The following is a 20,622-nucleotide window of genomic DNA, read 5'->3' as shown; positions in this document are numbered from 1 at the left end:
CTCAAGTAAACACGGCAACGCGTTAAGCCAATCGCGTCGCTGTTTATCTCGATTGTCTCTCCGATTGGACGGCTGAGGGACATCCCCCCCCCCAACCAATCACACATTTGCGAATGTGCGCAGGCGTCGCCTCGGACGCCACACCATTCGGCCAATGAGATGCACTGTTATGGAAGCTGGCTGTTTCCGCGGGCTTGTGCCGATTGACGGGTAGGCGGTCCAATCACCTTGTGCTGAGTATGCCTCCCCTTCGATTGACAGTTTGCCGACCAATAAAAAAAGCGTTTAACGAACGCATGCTTTTCGTCGTCCAATCGCGGTATAGAAACAAGGCGGGGCCTTGAATCGTAACCACGGCAAGTCTTGCATCAAAGTATAAAGGGGAAAACACGGCGTTCCTTTCCCGTGGCTGTGTTTACATCAATGATAAGAATAAAGGGCACTTGAGGGCAAACCACGACATTACTTTTATTGACAATCACAACGCGAAAGTTTTTTTGTTTTTTGGGTGCATGTAAAGATTTACACGGCCGACCAGTGGCATGTAAATCTCCTGCTTCACTAATGAGCCAGCCTTCCAAATGGAAAGGGGGCTTCGCTTTGGCAACGTGAACATTTCTTTGGCGATCCTGCTCCTCAACGTGGTCCTCGGACTCGGGACCGTGCACACCTTGGGCTTCGTCGTCGCCGGCAGGGAGCCCCAGCTGGCCGCAAGGGGCTCGGCCGATGGACACCGAGCCATCAAGCTGCGCCCGGGGCTGGCGGATGTGACCGTGGAGGACGTGGAGAGCGGGCCACCGTCCGCCGACGACGACGGGTCCTGCGGGGGAGAACGCCTCGGAAGTGTCCCCTTGAGGAGGTAGGCGAGGCGGATGTGACTCGGAACACGACGACGCCGAGCTGGCCAACATCATCACACGTTCGGCCCCTTTCCTCATGAAGCGGTTATGTAAAGCCACTTTCAAAGCTTTAGTTTTGCTAACTTCACGAATTGGCTAGATTAGATGACTGAAATAACTTATACGTCGGCTTCAACGGCACCAGAAAAAAAAAAAAAAAAGAAAACTCGAACCAGCAGCCAGATAACATGTTGTGTTGTCCCCCCCCCCCCCATTTGACCACAAATAAAACTTTTATTGTGTCAATTAAATACTGTAAATGGGAGTTAGGGGCTGTCAAAAGTGACCAGAAACACAAATCAAGCGGAGAACTCGCCACGTGCATATCGTGAAAAAAGTTGTAATAATGGAAAGTTTTTTTATTTGAAGCGTGTACTTTGCTTCTTTTGCTGCACGTTGTGGTCAACGATTGTGGGCGGGGGTGATGTGGCCGCTCCGGTCAGGCGACATCACAACACGCCCCGCAAGCAAACTTTTTTGGGGGAGAGTTTCCAATGCAGCCCCAAAAAAAAAACCCTCCACCAATATTTTGTTTCTTGCTGTTATGTTACCCAGCGTGGTGTTTGATGTTTTAATGTAGCTTGTTTGCTCTGTGATCTCAAACGTGGACAAAAATAGCCCCTGCGAGGCACGTCATTAGGCACACCTGCACTGACTGCCTTCGCGGCCAAAGCCGCATCGCGAAATGTGCCTTTTTGGAGGTAACGCGTCAAAACTGAGGATTGTTATGTGCTTATGAGTGTGATTATGATTGAGATTGTAGTTTGCAGGTACGCACAACTGTTCGGCGGCATGCTGGAAGCAATTTGAGTCTTTCCCTACCATTATTATTACTGCAGAACAATAACCATATTGTTACGAAAATTGAGCCTTATTATCTGTTTGAAGGTAGAATATCGTCCTAAAATCTGTTTTTGCATAAACACATTTTAGCGACAAGTCATTATCAGCATTGTCATTACTTTATTAATGATTGTAATTTGCAATTGTCAGGTGTCATACTGAGCAATTTGTCTCATGAATGTGGATAAATCTAGTAACCACAATATTAAAAACAGCTCCGTGTAGCAGGGCTGAACAATCCAATTCAAATCAACATCACAATGACAATTCCAAAGCAAAAATGCTGAAATTTTCAAAAGGAAAAAACCCCCAACGTTGCTTCATTTCAGTCAGTCGGGACGCTTTATTCTCGCTTTATTTCCTTAGTGTCTAGATGAGTGTTACGCGTGTAGATATCATTGTTTCATGCAAGTTGAAGTGATAAGCACATATTTGTGTGCACTATCATTATCATCTGACTTGTCTACGCCACACTTGTTTGGTTTTGTGAAGTTGTCGCAGTGAACGCTTCAAAGAGTGCAATTGAAAGTGTTTAGTTCGATCAATTTGATTCATGGTTCAAAAGCCTTTATAAACTACAAGACCTGAGCATTTATGTCGAATATATCTGACAGTTTATTGTAGTATGCATTCATTTATTGCTTGTTTTTATTCAAAAACACATAGGAAGAGGACCTTGAAAAAATGCTCTCATATTTTATTTATTTATTTATTTATTGGAGGTGGGTGGGTGGCGGGGGGAATCTTACTTGGATGGTTTTTCCTAAATCATTCAGCCCAACTGTATTGTTGTGCACAACTGCCAGTGTTGTGAAAATCAAAATATTGGGTTTGTTAAGGTTGAATCTGTTGTCATTCTATCTTTTACCTAAAGACTGAGAGGAGTTGGACTCTCCAATGCAGCTCAATAATGAAACTATAATATAGAAAACGGCTCCGTATTGTTTTGACACCATTGCAATTATAATAACCGTGTTGCTGCCAAAAGGGAATATTGTTAAAGTCGAAGAGCAATTTGACTCTCTCACGCTTCTTATTAATATATTACCAAAATTGAAGCTTATTCGTCTTGGCAAGGCAGCATTTGTACGCATGATTTTACATGAAGGATATTAGGGCTAAGACGTCAAGTTTGGTGTCCAAAGTTGTGGAAAGGTGTCAGCGTTGGCGAACATAGCCGCTCTCCAACGTGAGACATTGATTTGACCCTGCCGTCCGTCACTTTGAATGCGTCTGCCGCAGTGTGTTTTTCATGCCGCCTCCCTCCCGACCGGCCGAGCGCCTCGCATCGTTCGCCGTCAATGCTAAATTATTCTCTGTGTGGTATTTAAAACCCGCCTGTCCATGTGTTTTTGCGAGCGGAGGAACAGGATCAAAAATGGTGAAAAAGATGAGAAGCTTTTGAAGGCGCACGACCGTGTTGAACTTGGGTACATTCTCCTGTCCAACTTTTTATTGATGAGGCTTCCCCTTGTAAAGAGACCAAACAAGCCCCGGGAGCCGCGTCGTTGTCTGCTCCACTAACACTGAGAGTTGAAGAAAAATCTGTGAAGACGCAAGTATGCAGGGGTCCATTGGCTAGCTTTGCCCTCATAAAGTGCATTTAGCTCAAGGCTAACAAACAACGCAGAACGCCATAGACAGGTTACCGAACAGCATCCCTGTCGTGGTGTTGCAAACCATTCAAGCAGTAGATACATGAACACAAATGGTGGAGAACAACTATAGACAGACAATATAACAATACACAGTGAAAGTGTCCCGAGAACTGTCTGTGTCCCCGCCACTTTTTTTGTAGTCATGTGGTATTGCATGTATTTATTTTATTTTAGTTGAGGGAATGTGAACGTAGTATGCTACGATGCTAACTTCGCCCACTTGGGGAACCTCACGCTATTAATTTTCCACCAGTGCATGGTATATTGCAATGGTTCGTTTTTTTTCGTTCAAATTTGTATTAAGTTGACATGATAATGCTAATTTCAGCCGCTTCACTCTTTATTTCTCACTGGTCTTTGCTACAGGTGCTTTCGCCATACTCGTGTTCATTTTTAGTTCAAAGTGATTTGAAGTTGAGGGAATGCAAATGGCACCATGCTAATTTCAGAAGCCCTGGGAACTTTACTCCATTTCACACTAGTCTTTGTTGTATTTATATGTGGGATTGCATCTCCTTCTTTATTTCATTTTAGTTGGGGGGATGAAAATGTAACATGCTAAGTTGCTAACTTCACCCGCTTGGGGAACCTCGCTCTATTACTTGTCCGCCAGTCCATGTTGTACTCATGTGGGATATTCCAAAAAACATTTTTCTAATTCAAAATGACATGAAGTTGACATGCTAACTTGGTATTTGATGTACTTGATTATGAAACAAAAATGAAATAGGAACATGCTAAGCCCAGCAGCCTGGGGGACCTCACTCCGTTTATTTCCCACCAGTCTTTGTTGTTGAGCTATTGACTTATTTACATCAAACAAAACATGTTTTTTTTTGTTTGTTTTGTTTTTGAAATGTCAAGCCGCCCAAATGGGCTTTCCGTTTTGATTAGCGTGGCAGTCCAATTTCTCAGCCATGTCGATCGCGTCTACTGCAAAGCGTCAATCAAGAGTCGGCACAAAAATCGTACTGATCACAACACTGTCATCCATTTGTCACGCCTGGCCCCTTGGAAGGCTTGAAAGAGGGAAACTTTTGAAGAGCGAGCGGCGATGTACGCGGCGTGTACATAAAAGTCGCAAAGGGAAAAAAAACCCAAAAAACAAACGCGCTTGGGGATCAAACACCATAGAGGACGTGTTGAATTATTCACAAAAGAGACAAACAGACACCATAGAAAAGACCGTCGTTCTTTATGATGACAACGGATCGTCGGGGAAGTCTCGTTTGCTATACTTAAAGAACACAGACTAGACAGTGTGTGTGTGCGTGCCCTTTGTTATCTATTCCCCCCCCCCCCCCCCCTCTTGTTCACGGAAGAAGCATGTTGCTGCCTCATGCCAGGTCCTCGGAGGTTTGCATGCTTGCTTTCCATCCATCTGTCAGGAGGATTGCCGCTGAACTTGGCCAAGGCCGCCGCGCACATGAAACAAGAGGCGGCGTACGCAAGCGCAACGGGCTGTAATGAACATTTTTCATTTGACGCTCAAGCCCCGCCCCCGCAAAGTCAAATGAGCGCCATAAATGTTGGGAAACGGGCACAATTGTGGTTTTGAAGTCAAACAAACAAGAAGTGCTTCAAGTGCAGACGTTCACCTTTAAGGATTGAATCGATTGATTTCAGTTTACTTTGAGTTTGCGTGCCCCCCGGCTCTTTAAGGGGCCAAAAGGAATGGAACAAGTGGCCGCTCTGCTCTTCCACGGCCTGGTGGGCACGTACGGCTGCCAATTGGAAGAATTTTGACGACTTCGGGCAATCTGATTTAGGGTAAACCTACAAGTTAAATATAACTGAAGTGTTGTCGCAGTGATTCTTTGGTGTACCACTAGAGGGACCCCGCGTGCCACTCGTGGTGCTCGTACACAATTTGAGAATCACCGACCCTCGGCAATTGCGCAAGAAGGCGAACGAAAAATATTTGCATTTGGCATTTGTCAGAAAATGTTTTCACTAATCGAGTTCTTTTTGGGGATTTTTGCACTTTATGATACTTGATGAAATTTCACACTAGGAGTTCGTTTTTTTTACCAGAATTTACGTGGAGCACAATTCCCCTAAATTCCTCAAAATTTCCCCGTGAGGTATTGCCAGTATAGTATTGAAAAAAAAAAAAAATTAAGAAGTCGACTGTTGTTGTTGATGCCATAGTCACGAGAGCGTTTTTTTTGTTGTTTTTTTTTGAGTGCAATTTCATCAACATTCGACCATAAAAATATTATTGTGCCACTTAGCAAGTGAGATTGTCATTTGTTCACTTGCATTGCGTGCTTTGCGTTTCCTGTCGTCGATGAATATTGCAGCCGGGCGCTTTGATCACCAGCTGCTGTCAGCGGCTCACCTGTAAACGTCATACTCGCCCCCCCCCCGCCCCCGGAGATGCCATGTTTACATGCATACGCGTGAATCATGCATGCATGCATGAACCTTTCTGTACCTTGAGCACTGGCATGGCCCTGTGTACACTACGTTTGTTCCCCCGTTGACAAGAGCAGCCCTTGGAAATTTGTCACTTTGCAAGCGTTAGTTGTTTTTTTTTTCCTTGTTTGATCATGTAAATGTGTTAACAAATATCAAAGTTCTGATACCGAAATCAAATAGTTACAGTAGACTCAAATGACTTGGGAGGGGTTGTTTACTAGCGGTGCCATCAGAGAAAGTGAAAAGATAAATAGTGCTGTGCTGTTTCTTTTTACACCAAAGTACCACCAAAAATTACAGGCAGAACATTTGACTGGTTTACAATACTTTGTCCTTTAGTATGTATTTACATTTTTACAACAGAGAGAAATATTGGCAAAAATTGGCTGTTTATTTTTTGGCTGGGGGGGGGGTAAGTATCTGGATGTCATTCAAATTTGTCCAATTTTTGGCGATTTTAAAAGAGCTAATGTCAACCGATTAAATCTGCTGGCCAATTAATCGGTCGGGTCGTAATTGTAAGAGAGTGTACCGTTAATGTGCAGTACAAACTTTAGCACTGTGCTTGAATATATAAAGATAACAATAGTGTACTCTATGATTCAATTAAAATATATTGCATAAAAAGATACCCTATACATTACATAAAAAATATACCCTATATATATATATATTTTTTAAACAAATGGTTGTAATGGAATAATTGCAACTGTATTGAACTTAAAAATGAAATTGTACTTTGTACTCAAATCACCTGTCTAGAAATGACACATCCTTGTTCTTTCATGAAATCTAAATCTTCAAAAAGCTTCTTCAACCTTCTCTTCCCACAATATTACTTTTGTGTGTGTGTGTGTTGAATTTACTGTCTTTTGTTTACCATTGAATGAAAAAATTGCAAGCTATTTATCCCCAAAGTTTGCAACGCTTTCAGCGATTGTCGTACAGCTTTCATGAAAGGTACTCCTTTTTCAAAATACAAATCACATAGTCTCGAACCCGTGTTCCCAATATCACTCCACCTGGAAAATCAAAGACGCAATGAAATTGAATTCAGCACATTTTTGGTTCATCGGTCAACTAAGTTCTGCTAACAGCGTCCGCGCAGCCACGCCGGCGGCACGCGCTTCCGTCGGGGGCCGGGCGGCGCCACCTTCGGGAGCTGGCGCGGATCGAACCTGCTCCCCCACCTTCCTTTGCACCGCCGCCCTTAAACCCCCACCCCCGCAGCCCGCCCCCACCGCCCCTCAGGGCTCCGACACCTCCGCCGCCCCGGCTCCCGTGCAGCAGTCCTACTGCTTAGCAACAGCCAATGGGCCGGGCCGGCCGTCCCGTCGGCCAATGGCGTCGAAGAGACGCGCCGCTACTCCGGATTTGAGCGCCGCGGCCGCATGGGTCTGGCTATAGTTAGTTTGCAGAGGAGAAGGAGGAGGTGTAGGAGTTGATGTTTTTATCCTTTTTTTGATTTTTGTCCTGCTGACTTAGTTTGGGTCCTTGCGTGGCTGTAACCGGGGAGATTTTATTAATAGAAGCTGTCCTCAAAATAACAGGCCAGTCGAGGCCGCGGCTGAAGTGTGAGGGAAAGTTTTCTAGCACGCGTGACGCCGTCTTTTTTTTTTCTTTTTTCTCTTTAACAACCTTACGTTATGCTATCTTATTTAATCTAGCGTGTTATCGTTTATCGTGAACATGCTTGAAATCGCTCACTGTTGTTGTTGTTGTTATTTTTAGGACAAATCAATTCTAGATTCGGTCATGTGTAGTTGCGCAAAAATGAAAAAGTCCTGTAAAGACGCAGGAAGGCTTTCATTTTGGTCCCAAGCGACCATTTTTACAACAGTAACAACAAAAAAGAAACTTGTTTGGCAGATTGACTTGAAAAAATGTGGCCCCCCCAAACCGGTTTGACATTTTGCTTTGAAGAGGTCACTGTTACTTGGTACCACACTCTAGTCTAGAATTGAACAAATTCAATTCAGCCCCCAAAGCTAGTTTGATTTAGAAGTAGACATTTGGTAGGCATGTCTATCATAAGTAGACCCACAAAAAAGTTTGAAAACATGCACAAATCCTGCCCTTTTGGTTTGAAGTGGCAATTTTGGCTTGGTAGTGCCTGCTCTATTTGAACAAAAAAGTCAGCCCCTCCAAAGACAGTTTGACCTATGAACATGACATTTGGTGGTATTATTAATCATCCTGTGTAGACCCCAAAAAATGTCAAAAGGTAACGGAAGTCTGCCATTTTGGGTTGAAGCAGCCATGTTGTATCTGGAACATCTCAAATTTTACCCCCAAAATAAAACAAAATCAGCCCCCAAAGTTGGTTTCATTTAGAAATAGAAATTTGGTAGGCATGTGTATCATGAGTAGACTTGGGGCAAATCTCTAGAATCTATATCTGAAAATACACCGTATGTCTGCCATTTTGGTCTGAAGCAGCCATTTTGGCTAGAATGTAAAACATGCAGCCCTTTAAAACCAGTTTGACTTAGCAACATGACATTTGGTAGGAGTGTTGATTCTGATGAGTAGACCCACAAAAAAGTCTGAAGGATCCATGCCTGCAAATACACCGCAAGTCTGCTTTTTGCTTTGAAGTGGCCACGTTGGGCTTATTTGGGCCATTTACTTTGAAAGATGAACCTGGAGAGTTTTTGCCATATTGCGACCAAATTTGCACCTTGTTGCATACAGCCGAGCGTAGCTAAATTGCAGAAAAATGTGCTTTGCGTCATTGCGTGTGTGTAGTTTCAATTGGGATGTTTGTTGTTTGGAGAAGTTGTCCCCCATGCAGCAGATTGGATTTACGAGGTCACGGGCGACTTTGTCAAGTCGGCAGCAGGACACATCCCGCAGCACTGCAGCACTTTGGGTGGGGCAAAGGCAAAAAACAAGAAAAAAAAAAGAAAAAAGGTGGGACGCTCGCTCCGAGAAGGAGAGCGAGGGAGCGAGCGAGGAGGAAAAAACAAGCAGTTAGCCGGTAGCTGCCCGGGCCACGCTGTCTTGTTTTCGCCGCGCTCACTGCTTGGCAACAACCAATGGCGAGGCGGCCGCTCGGCCAATGAGCTGCCGGCAGCGTGGCGCCACGCAGTTTTGGATTTGAGCACGTGTGAGCGGAGCCGGGATGAGAGGAGCATCAGGAGCCCAGTGCGCTTCTGCAAGGAAGGAGAGGCTCGTCGCTGTTTTTTTTTTTTTTCCCCCCTTTTTACCGCCTAAAAACCACACCCTTGACTCTGCAGTCACCCTGACTTCCACACTTGGACAAAGACGTGGAGACTTTCTGTCAATGTCTCTGAAGCGGGGCTGGCAATTTTTGAATAGTGCAGCAGCAGACTTTATGATTTACAAATGAAAAGACTTCACATAAAAAAAATTAAAAAAACCAAAACATTTTCCTTACTTTTGTAGTAGTGATATGACAGTATGATGCCGTTTGGAGCGTATCATGTGGAGCGGTCTCCGTGGGCTGACTTGCTATTCGTAGAACACCTTTTAAACTTCGGGAACAGGAAAACAAATCGATTTTTCATTATTTGTAGAACACCTTTTAAACTTCGGGAACAGGAAAACAAATCGATTTTTCAATCATTCATTTCATTCGGTTTGTGCCTTATTTTGTAGACTGTATAGAAGACATCCTATGGTTCAACTGCGTTCTAGTTTTGTGGCTGGCATTTACAATTTCTTGAAGTCGAACATATTATTGAATGGAAGACTTTGTGACTCGTGCAACGTTTCCCTAAATGGGAATCACTTTCTGAAAGTATGTTTGTACGCAAGTGTGCAACTGCCAATGTGGAGTCTTTTGAACGCGCTGCAAAATTGTTCGAACAAGTTGGTAAGGTCGTTCGAAGGTATTGATAAAACACAGGCTCATTTCCCGATGATGCCACGCCCTGACATGCACAAGTCAATGACCCAAAATTGCTCTGTTTTTAACATTTTGCCTAAGGTCGAAAGACTTTGCCAAATATGTGAAAACGACTTTGCACAGTCAAAATGTTGATTTCCCCATTGACAGTTCCACACTTTGGTATGTTTGCATAATTGCGTAAACAAAGTCGTGCAGTTCAGCTGCCTTGTGGTCTGTGAGGTCCATTTTTGCCCATTTGCTAAATATGCTTCCTTGCCCTATAGAGTGCCATTTGGAGAACGATTTCCTGACAAGTATTTGTCCTTGTCCGACAAAGTGGTCATGTTATTGAACAGTTTCAGTTATTTAAGCTTGTGATCCTTTTTGTACAACAACCCTTTTGTCCCTTTCATGGCATCAAAATACTGTTAACAGTTGAATATAATCGTTCGAATGGCAATCCAATATGTAATTGTGCCTTGTTGTGGCGTGGCCAGTGGCCACCTCCATCGTGCGTCACGGTTTGCTGCCCTGCCCTGTACGGGGCAATTTCTATATTCAATAAGTTCACATGACCGACCTGCCTAATATGGCTCCTCGCCTAATTAAGTGCCCAATGTTTTTAGCACCGCTGTACGTAATCATCATGCGGCAGTATCACGCTCTCTTCTTCTGCGAGAGGAATGTGTCCGGTTGTGGCATGGCTTGACAGCTTGCATGAGTCAAAGTGCTGAAAATGCATTTTGCTGCAAAGAATTTGTCCTGCGCGTTTGCTACTTGATGCCGGTGTTGGGCGCGGCCGCCCGAGCGCCGCATTCATAACTTTCTCCCCACCACGTGCTCCCCACGCGCTCGTATTTTTGTTGCTCCTCGGCGCTCTCCTTGTCGCATGGTTACAAGCGGGCCGGCTCCGCCATTGGCCGGCCCCCGCGCCCGGCCGCCTCCCCATTGGGCCCCGCGCCGGAGAGCAAGGCGGGCCCCCATTGGCCGGCGGCCGGCGCTTGCCGGCTCCCGATTGGCCGCGGCGGCTCTCCTTAGAGACCGGCCATATGTAAACACGCCGCTTGTTTCTCTCAATGGAGTGTGTTTACAGCTCACTTTCACACCTCCCGCGAGTGCGCGCTTGTCTCCGAGGAGCGGTGAGAGCGAGGCTAATTGGCTCTCCGCCGCCGTTGAAGAAGCGCCCGGCGCTCTGATGACACGTTGACGGCGCTACGCTAACAAAGAGGCTAACGAGCCGCCGTTTGGCTGCCTCGCCCCTCCTCAAGCTCAGCCTTCCTCCCTCTCGGCGTTCCTCTTCACTCACTCGCTTGCCGCCGGCGCTGCCGATTCCATTTCTGGGGACGTCCGTGAGGAGGGGACAGTGTGATCATGTTGACAAAATGTTCCTTTACATTTGGCGTTGCCTTTTTATCCATGCGCTATTAGCTTTCTGCCATTCATTGTCCTATCGGTACCTGCTGAAAAAGGTTTCGAATTGCCCCAAGGTGGCAGCAAGTTACAACTGAAGCTCCTCAACTCACTTCAGCAGAATTCCTTGGCCTCAAGATGCCACGAGTTGGTGGCAGAGCACTACTTTTGTCTAAATGAAGCTCCTCAATTTACTCCAATGTAAGCCCCCTGGCAGACAGATGCCTCTAGATAGCGGCAAAGCACTATTTTTGAGCAAGCGAAGCACCTCAACGCACTTGAACACAGTTAATTGGCACCCAGATACCACAAAATAGCATCAAAGCACTTTTTGGGGGTCTAAATCAAGGGCCGCTTTCCTGCTTGTTTTCCATCTGTCCCCGCTGCAACACAGCTGATTCAAATGCTCATCGGCACATTCTGAAGAAGCTTGATAATGATCTTGATCTTTTCAGTCAGTCAAGAAACAGATCGTATTTGCATTTGATGATGTCAAATTTATGTGATCAATCAAACATAGGGAGGCGTGATAGTAATCAGTTGTTGTTGTTTGCTTTTATGGGCATGGCGGCTCCCACGTGTTGCTTTTCAACCTTTTGATTTATTGCTATTTATTGTGCGGAGCCCCAAGATGCCGCTCACGGACCGCCGGCTTTGACAACCACTCTTGGAAATAAACCGCCTGCAGTTGTGAACACTGCGTGGGGCTGTTTTTTCTTTTTTTGTGTGTGTGTGTGTTTGTTTTTTTTTTGAGCAGTTTTATGTGTAGTCTTTTGGTCTTTTGTTTGGCTTGACTGCTGCTCATTTACTCCATTAGCGTCACGCCACGATGCTACGACCCCCCCCCCCCCCACCCCCACCCTCATCCTTTATCAGCAGTCCACAAAAGCTTTTGATCTCCGTCTCAACTTGTACTCTGTGACTTCTTCTTTTTCTTCCTCACTTGAAAGGGGCGGGTCCTGAATCCACTGCTTAGCAACAGCCAATAGGAAGGGCGAGCTGATTCCTTTTTTCATTGGCGGCCAAGAGAGGAAGAAACAATGTTTTTCTGAGCACGCCTGATAATGCCAGGAGCAGATTTTTTTTTTTTTTTTTTTTTTTTTGGTGGGAGGCGGCGGTGATCATCTGATGGCTTGTTACCATGTTTACATTCGACAGTCAAATGTTTGAACACATTTCACTTGCGTTCTTCGGACATTCAACCGAGAGCCTCGCTTGGCTTCCTTTGATGGCGGGAAAGCCACGCCAATTTGTCTGCTCGCAACCCGTCGGTCCAATGTGAACACCTACTGTACACCGAGACCCCCCCCCCCCCCCCGAGACCCCCGTCGATGTTGTCTCGGCACCTGACCGTCACGCGATTCGGGCTGTCGCGTTGCAACGGGCGGTCGCAAGCGGGCGGCTAGCGTGAGCTCTCCAGTGCGCAAAAGCGGAGGAAACATCCTCCCATCGATTGCGATTAATCCTGCTTTTAGTCGTCCGCGGGCCGACGCATCCTCCGGCACGCTGGCGCCCCTTGATGCTTGAGAGCCGTTCGATAGATGCGATCAATCGCGGATTATTTGTGATCAGTCGCGGCCGCTTAGAGCGAGCGATGCCAGTTGGCGTCTCTTTTGCGGGCCCACCTCACACATTTGATGAAGAAGCACGTCGGAAATAAACGGAGCAGCTAGTTTTTCAAGCACCATTGTCGCGTTCTCAGTCGGGCAGAGACAATTAGAAAGACATCGAGAGTGTTGCGATGGCATGTCAGCATGTCAGGCTGTAGGGGGCGCCGGTCAGCGCCTCAGGCCTGCAACTTTTGGTCAACCTTGGCGAGTTGATGTGGAAATGAGAGTTTGAGGTTTTAGCAAATTGCACTGCCATGCGTCGCCCACAAATAATGGCAAAAACCAGTTTTTCTTCATTCGCAATTTAGTGTCGCACTTATGTCTGATTTGAAATTCGGTGGAAGAAAATTGCTCTTGTTGAATGGCCCCTGGATGACTTAAATGGTCACTTCAAAACAGGAGAGCCGACTTGCTGTCTTTTGGCATCTTGACACGTTTATGTGGGTCAACTCACGAAAGACGCGTCTTGGAGTAAATGTCATGCTGCAAAGTGCTCCGTTTTGTAGCTCCCGTCGAGCAGTTTCCACGTTGCTCAGTCAAACGGGCTTCGCTGGTTGAATTTTTTGTTCAACTTTGGAGGCTGTTATTGACGCAATGTGGCCGCTTCAAACCAAAATGGCAGACAAAGGGCCGTTTTGGGCTCATGGCGTCTTGAGACTTTTTTTGTGGGTCTACACGCAAATTTCATATTGCCAAGTCGAACTTTCTTCAGGCGCTGAATTGTCAGGACATTCTGCCAGTTGCACACACTTTATTTCATTGACCTGATTGATTAGTTGTTTTATTGCCTTTCCAATTGAGCAGTTAAAAAGGCAGACCCCCCCCACGCCCCCCAAGCCAGGAAGCTGTAGGTTAACTCCAACTCTCCACTCTCCGCAGCAACATCGGCCCAATCAATAGTCTGCCCCCGCAGGCTGCGTCTTGATTGGCAGCCGCTGCGGCGCAAAGGGCGGGGCCGGCGCCTCTGCTCGCTTGGCAGGCTTGGGCGTGAAACGTTGATTTGGCGCTTTCCATGTAAACGACGCCACATTGGTGTGGCCAATGGCCTGTGCCACACCGCGCCACAACGCGCGCGCTCTCCACTCCCCATCTGTGCTGTCGTCGTCCTCGAGGTGCCGCCAACGGGCGCCGCTCGCCGTAAAACGGCGCCAAATGTCCTCCCGAGCGTCCGACCGACTCCAAACGACACCGGTGGAGTAAAACAACCAAAAACTGTTGAGCGACTCCACTTTTTCTTTCTAACGTAATTCAAATTGTCGCGTAATTGTCACGTTAGGGTTTCGAGACAGTGTTCGGGTTTTCTGCGAAGGTTAGGCTTTCAAACGATGGATTTCAGACAGGATTAAGGTTTCGAATTTGAGTTTTAAATCAGGTGTTCGGCCAAGTTTAGGGTTTACAATTAGTGATTGAAGTCACGGCTAAGGTTTCAAGCCAGTGCTAAAATCACAAGCAAGTGTTGGAAATTAGGGCTCCAAATCAAGGTTAAGGTTTTAAATTGTTTCGAATTTGAGTTTTAAATCAGGTGTAAGGGTTCAATTTCGGCCAGGTTTAGGGTTTACAATTAGTGATTAAAGTCAGGGCTAAGGTTTCAAGCCAGTGCTGAAATCACAAGCGAGTGTTGGAAATTAGGGCTCCAAATCAAGGTTAAGGTTTTAAATTGTTTCAAATTAGGATTTCAAATCGGGGTTAGGGTTCAAAATTAGAGCTATAAACCTGGGTTAGGGTTTCAACTGAGGGCTTCAGGGTTTCAGGATACCGTTTGAAATTAGACTTCTAAAGCAGTGTTTGGGTTTCAAGTCATTGTTTCAAATTAAGATTGGGTTTCAAGACAGCATGACGGTGTCAAAAGTGAGGGTTTTCAATTAAGGCTTTCAGGATGGGGTCACAGGTTAGGCTTTCAAATTAGGCCTTGGGCCAGGTTGAGGAGCTCAAGTTTGTTTGAGTTGGAATCCACGTCAGTGTCAGGCTTCCAAGCTTCAAACAAAGTGGAGGGTTTCAAATCTGGTTTAAAGTCGGGTTTTAGGACAGGTTTCATCATTTGAAGTTAGGGTGTCAATCCAGGGTTCAGAGTTTCAAATTTGGCCTTTGAATCCTGGGTTAGCCTTTTGACCCAACGGTGAAGTGTCAGTTTCACGTCAGGTTTACAATGTTTCAAATTAGGGTTTGAAGCCACAAATGTGGCGCCGCGACCTGGATTGTGGCGTTAGGGGTCGGAAGCAAGTGTCTCACCTGGATTTGAGTGCGCGCTCACCTTGAGTTTGGAAAAGGCGTCAAAGCATGTCTGCTTGATGGTTGGCTTGTTTGCGCAGGTCTCTGGTGATCATCAGCACCCTGGACGGGCGCATCTCAGCGCTGGATCCGCACAATCAGGGGCGCAAGCAGTGGGACCTGGACGTCGGCTCGGGGTGCCTGGTGTCCTCCAGCCTCAGCAAACCTGAGGTACGCCCCCCCCCCCCCCCCCCCCCACTTATTCCGAAAAATTCCAGCTGGCATTCCATCTCCAAAAGAATTCCACCAAAACCAAACCAAAGTTTTTTTTGTTTCTAACACAGTACTTCTATATTGTCTGTCTACATGTGTTGCTCATGCATTTGCGGTCAAACATCCGTCGGTTAGCAGCGTGACATTGATGCAAGTTTCGTTAGCCTGTCAATGGTGTTTTACATTGTTTATTAGCATTAAGCTGATTTTTCATTTTCTTTCTCATTTGACTAAGAGTGTGAAGCCTGTTTTTGAAGGAATCGTCCACTGCCAGACTGCTTTTATTCTGTTGTAAATTTCCGCTCTCAAGTCAAAGCACAAAATGTTGCCAGCGACGTCGCTCTCGTATGAGACGGCACCACAGCGAGCTTTCATGTGACGCAGATGCTGCGGTATGAATTTGGAGGCCAAGGATCCGTTTCTCCTCCAGAGACCCCCCCAAGGCCCGGGGCGCCCCTTCTTTAAGAGCCGCCGCTGAACTCGTTGCACTTTGAACAGTCGGGCAGGCGTTGGCGTTGCCTACATTTGGTGCATGTAAACACGCTGTGCCCCCCCCCCCGCACTAAGAGGAGCAGTTTTCGCCTGGAGGATTATCCGCTTTTGTTGAGCCGCCGAGGTTTACACACACAAACGCAGTCGGAACACGCACACATGCCGGCTTAAAACGCCCACGTCGGAGCGGCGGCGCGGCGCGGTGCGGCGCGGCGAGCGCTCCAGACCCCGCTCGCCTCTCGTGTGAACTCGCCACATGGGCGTCGTCATAGCGAAGGGTACTGGGCGGGGGGGCACGATAAGATCTCCAGAGACGCGTTTCCAGGATAAGTCCTGCTCCTGTGAGCGTATATGAGATGGCTCATCAAACCCAAACCTCTCCTTGACACCCTAATCCGGGATGGAACCCCTGACACCGGGGCCAGAGTTTGAAGCGTGGTTTAGGGTCTGAAATGAGAGTTTCGAACAACAGTCGGGGGATTCAAATTCAAGAGTTCAAGTTGGGGTTTAAAGACTCTTCTGGTGGTTCCGGGTAAAGCATTCAAGCAAAGATTAGGGTGTCAAGAAAAGGTCGGGCTTTCACATTGGTGTTTAAATTAAATCAAAGGTTAGACATTGGAAAGGTTTCAAATTACAGTGTGAAGCAAATGTGTGGGTTTGAAATTGTGCATTTAATTAGGCTTTAAAGTCGGGGATTAGAGTTTCAAGCAACAAAGTAGGGTTTTAAATTAGGGTTTAAGGTTTCAAATGAAGGTTAAAAGCTTAGTTTTCGGGTTTTAGATTATGGATTCAATTAGGGTTTCAAGCAAAAGTTAGGTTTCAAGTCTTTTGTGTTAGTGTTTTGAGCAAATGAGTTTCAAATTAGGGTTCTGAAAAAGTGTTAGGTTTTAAATTTATGGGTTCGATTCGGGTTTCAAGCAAGGTTTAGAACCTTATTTTTGGTCTTGTGTAATTGTCTGTTCTGTGTCCACCAATCATCATTCAGCACGGTGTCCAGCCCCGCCCCCTTTAGCTAACTGCAGCTAGCACAACCCGGCCTGGCATCGTTTGGATCCGTTTTTTTATATTTTTCCCTCCGACGTCACACTTAAGAGTCGAAAAAGTGAAACATGTGAGCGGCTGTCGTCAAGTCTGCCGTTCTAAATTTAGATGTAAAGCTCCCGCTCCAGACTAAAAGTGTTTTTTTTGTGTTTTTTTTTTTTTTGATGCAAAAAGTCGGCAGAGCTTTGTGTGTGTGTGAATGTGCTCCTCTGAGGTTCCAAAGTGTCAAAGCCCCTGAAGGAAGCTCGCAGCGGCGTGCAGCGCAAACTCGCTTTTCCATCTCCACGACAAGGTCACCTTGAACGGCAACTTTTGCTGGCAACAACACGTCAATCCCGAGCCTTATTTGGCCCCGAAACGGCGGCAGTACGACGAAGGCATCAAAAACCGATGAATCCATTCCCACTCGTTTTGGGTGACGCGGTTTTAACTCGTTCATGACAAACATCCGCCAGTAGATGGCGACGCTGCGTCGCTTTGGCTTTGCGACCGTCGCGACTTTTGAGGAGAAGCTTCGTCTTGACCTGTCATGTCGGTTATCAGGCCGATTCATTCATTCATCCTGATTCATCTGTTCATCAAAATGGAATCATTATTTTGGGCTCAACACGATCATAATAACATTAGAATCGAAGAAAAACGATGAGTGTGCCGAACGGTGATACTTGACCCCAAAAACTGGAGTGTTCACCATAGGGTTGTCACGATCAAATATTTTTAGAACAGATTATTCCATCGATTTGATCGAAGAGTCAGCTAAAATTGTATTTTGCATGAAAGTGTATTACAAAACCATATTTAAACCATTAAGCGATATCACGCGAGTGGGAGTGACCACAAAAGATAATCGTCCTGCTTTCATGAAGGACCACCGAAATCCGAGAATAATTACTGTTGCGAGGCTGGTGTCGCTTCACGCGGTCGCAATTTCCGCCGGCGTTATTTATGGGGCGCGTCTTTTCTCGCCCCCTTCTCCTCAAACTGTTGTTACAAATGTCAAAAAAGCCCTCCTGGTCCTTGGGTGATAATGTGAGGCCTTGCCAGAGGATTTCACGCAGGCTTTAATCCTCACCGGGATGATTTTTGTCATCTCAGCGACATCCAAGCCAGCGTCGCCTCCTTTTTCTTGTCATTAGCAAACACGCGCAGTCGCGCAGTATTGATTCCGAACATGAACGAGCGGACTCGATTACCTCCGCCAAGATTGGCCGACGGATCCCCCGGAGCGAAAAATTTGCGTGAAAATGTCAAATTGTTTATTTACGGCTTCAAAATGAATCGCCGGAAACTCTGAAGTCAAAAGCCGCCACGTTGTGTCGCTGATTCAAATTTGGTCAAGAATCAACAACGTTTTTCTGGGGAAAAGTTGTTAAGGTGCAAAAAAAGTGTTTGCAAATGAGGGAAAGTTTGATTTGGCCGAGTACAAACAAACAGAAGGCTAAAGGCATGAGAGGCTGTGTGCGCGCGTGCGCTGCGCATGTCTTGCGTGGCTGCGTTTGGGAATGTCGCTGTGTCTGTCGAGATGCGTGTGTGTGAGGGAGCTGGTTCCCTTTTCACCCGCTAGCAGAGCCCAAGCAAGTCTGGCCCTCACCTCTGAATTTGCTCCCTTTGCCGTGACGTCATTTGTTATGATTTGTGGCCAGCGTGCGCGCGCTATTTTTAGTCCTCGTTTTTGTGACTGCGGCGTGGCCACGTCGGTGCGTCTTCCGCGTGCGTGCACGTGCGCGCGCGCGCTCGCGCTCAGACAGTCTGCTCGGTGATTAGGGTCCCGTCGGGGAGGGCTCCGCCGCCGCGCCATTGGCTGGCCCGCCGACACGCCGTGGGAGGAGGCAGCCAGTCACCTGCTGCGCCCCCCGCAGCGCGCCCATTCGCGCCTTTCTTTTTTTTTTTTATTGCTCTTTTTTAGATCGACAAACACAAAACTGCTTTGCCTGCACAAAAAGAAACGTGCGTGCGCGGAGAGGAGGTGCACGTGTGCGCTTGCCCGACCCTTAGCATTGTGTGCGCGCGCGTGTTGAGAGGTCAGGACGAGGCTGTCAATCACAGCCGAGTGAGTCATGCCGGCCAGTGTAAAGGGATGAAGGGGGGGAGGGTGTGTGTGCGTGCATGCGTGTGTGTATGATTAGGAGAGTGAGGTAATGCTTGGCCCAGAGATGATGTCATCATGTTGGAGAAAACACACACACACACACACACACACACTTCTACACGCGTGTAATGAATGAATCGGGCGACGTGATGGACGAGCGTCCGAGCCGACCGGCCGGCAAGTCGTTCGTCTTCCGACGTGGAGGAGGCGGAGCGAGGATATTTTTAGCACAAATTGCTCCAATTTCCTTCCGACTTACTTTTGTTGAGTTTATTTATTGAATTGCATGTCGGTGGAGAGAAAATGAGCTCTGAGCCTCTGACGTCCAAATGGGAAGAAAATATCCATTCAGATTGTGCTTGCGTTCCTTCGCCGTTCCAACAACGTAGAGTGGTGGGAAAAACGGAATGGAGTGAGGTTCCACAGGCCAGAGAAATGAGCCCATCAATCATTTCATGACTGTTCCCTAGACCAGTCAAGTTAGCATGTAAATACCTTGATGCAAAACTCTGAGCCGCAGAAATCCAAATAGGAAGGAAAGATGTGTTCTTTCTTTTTCCAACAACGTATAATGCTAATTTTGATGCTACAAAAAGTGAATGGAGTGAGGTTCCCTCGGCCAGAGAGAGCTAAGCCTGTCAATATCATCTTTTTCTACCACGAGTATCATTCCTTTAAATTCTTCGACGTGACATGCTTGTGTCACTATAAAGATGTTGAACTCTGAGCCTCAGATTTTTTTTTTTTTTTCCAGTCCCGTTTAAGTCATCTGTGACAGACGGTCAATCGATTGGAGGCGTTAACTTGCGTCGGATCACCGACGAGGACTAAAGCAAGATGACTCACCTGCATTCAAACCTTTTCATCCAGGCCGCCGCCCCCCCCCCCCCGCGTTGTTAACAGCCTCTTCATTAGCTCGCTAAATCTCATCATCTTGAAGAGATGACATCACCTCTGCCCGCCGGCCACTAAATCAGCCTTCTGGCACTTTCAATCCGCCATCATCAATCTCCCGCTCTCGCTTGCCGTCGGCAATCTGGCGGATGGCCGAAACTGTGACGCTGACCAAAAAATCAAATATAAAAACAAAAAAAAAAAATCTCTTAAGCGATGTGCATCGTGAGATTGTGTGACTAAATTAGTCTTGTATGTACAATCCTTTATAAGCTGTTGATCTGACAGGATTGGGGTCAGTTTTTTTTTTTTTTTTTTTTTTGCAACGATGTCATCGTGCCTTGTCTGACACTTTTACAAACACACACCATTGCATAACATCCACTGTTGCTACAAAACAAAACAAAAACAACAGTATAACAAACAAAGACAAGCATGTTACTTAAATGAACATGTTGGAAAAGAAGTGGCAAGACGCACAGTATTGTCTTGAATGTAAGACAAGGCAAGGCAAGGCAAGGCACGGCGCATCACAAATGGCGGGCCACGCGTCCACAAACGTGGCTTGATTTTCACGGTCGGTGTCCGCCGTAGGTGTTCGGCAGCAAGATGGTGATCCCGTCTCTGGACGGCGCCTTGTTCCAGTGGAACCGCGACCGCGAGAGCATGGAGGCGGTGCCTTTCAGCGTGGAGTCCCTGCTGGAGTCGTCCTACCGCATCGGAGAAGACACCGTCCTGGTCGGCGGCAAGTCGCTCACCACCTACGGCCTGGGCGCCTACAGCGGCAAGGTGACCGCTTTGATCGCAACACGGAACCATTCGTTTCAAACCCTTTTTTTTGTTTTTTTTTCTGGAATTTTTCCCAAAAACACTGATTACATCTGTAGTACTTTTAGTCCGAGTTTTGCTACTTTTCGGAATAACCTTGCCC

The 20,622-nt window shown here is 46.7% G+C and overlaps 1 protein-coding gene across 1 annotated transcript in view; it reads left to right on the top strand.

The window, feature by feature from the left end:
* Nucleotides 1-206: 206 nt before the first annotated feature.
* eif2ak3 (eukaryotic translation initiation factor 2-alpha kinase 3) overlaps nucleotides 207-20,622 on the top strand; it is a 32,111-nt gene continuing 11,695 nt past the window's right edge. The window contains exons 1-3 of the mRNA XM_086049803.1: nucleotides 207-859; nucleotides 15,004-15,133; nucleotides 20,286-20,480. Coding sequence (XP_085905929.1) covers nucleotides 582-859; nucleotides 15,004-15,133; nucleotides 20,286-20,480 — 603 coding nt within the window. The 5' untranslated portion in view covers nucleotides 207-581. The remainder of the gene's footprint in view (nucleotides 860-15,003; nucleotides 15,134-20,285; nucleotides 20,481-20,622) is intronic.

The sequence above is a fragment of the Filicampus tigris genome, chromosome 13 (genome assembly GCF_054856515.1).
Source record: "Filicampus tigris isolate MCC_2025a chromosome 13, RoL_Ftig_1.0, whole genome shotgun sequence".
NCBI lineage: Eukaryota > Metazoa > Chordata > Actinopteri > Syngnathiformes > Syngnathidae > Filicampus > Filicampus tigris.
Note: the sequence above shows the minus strand (reverse complement) of the source record. Positions and strands in the feature narration are given on the sequence as shown.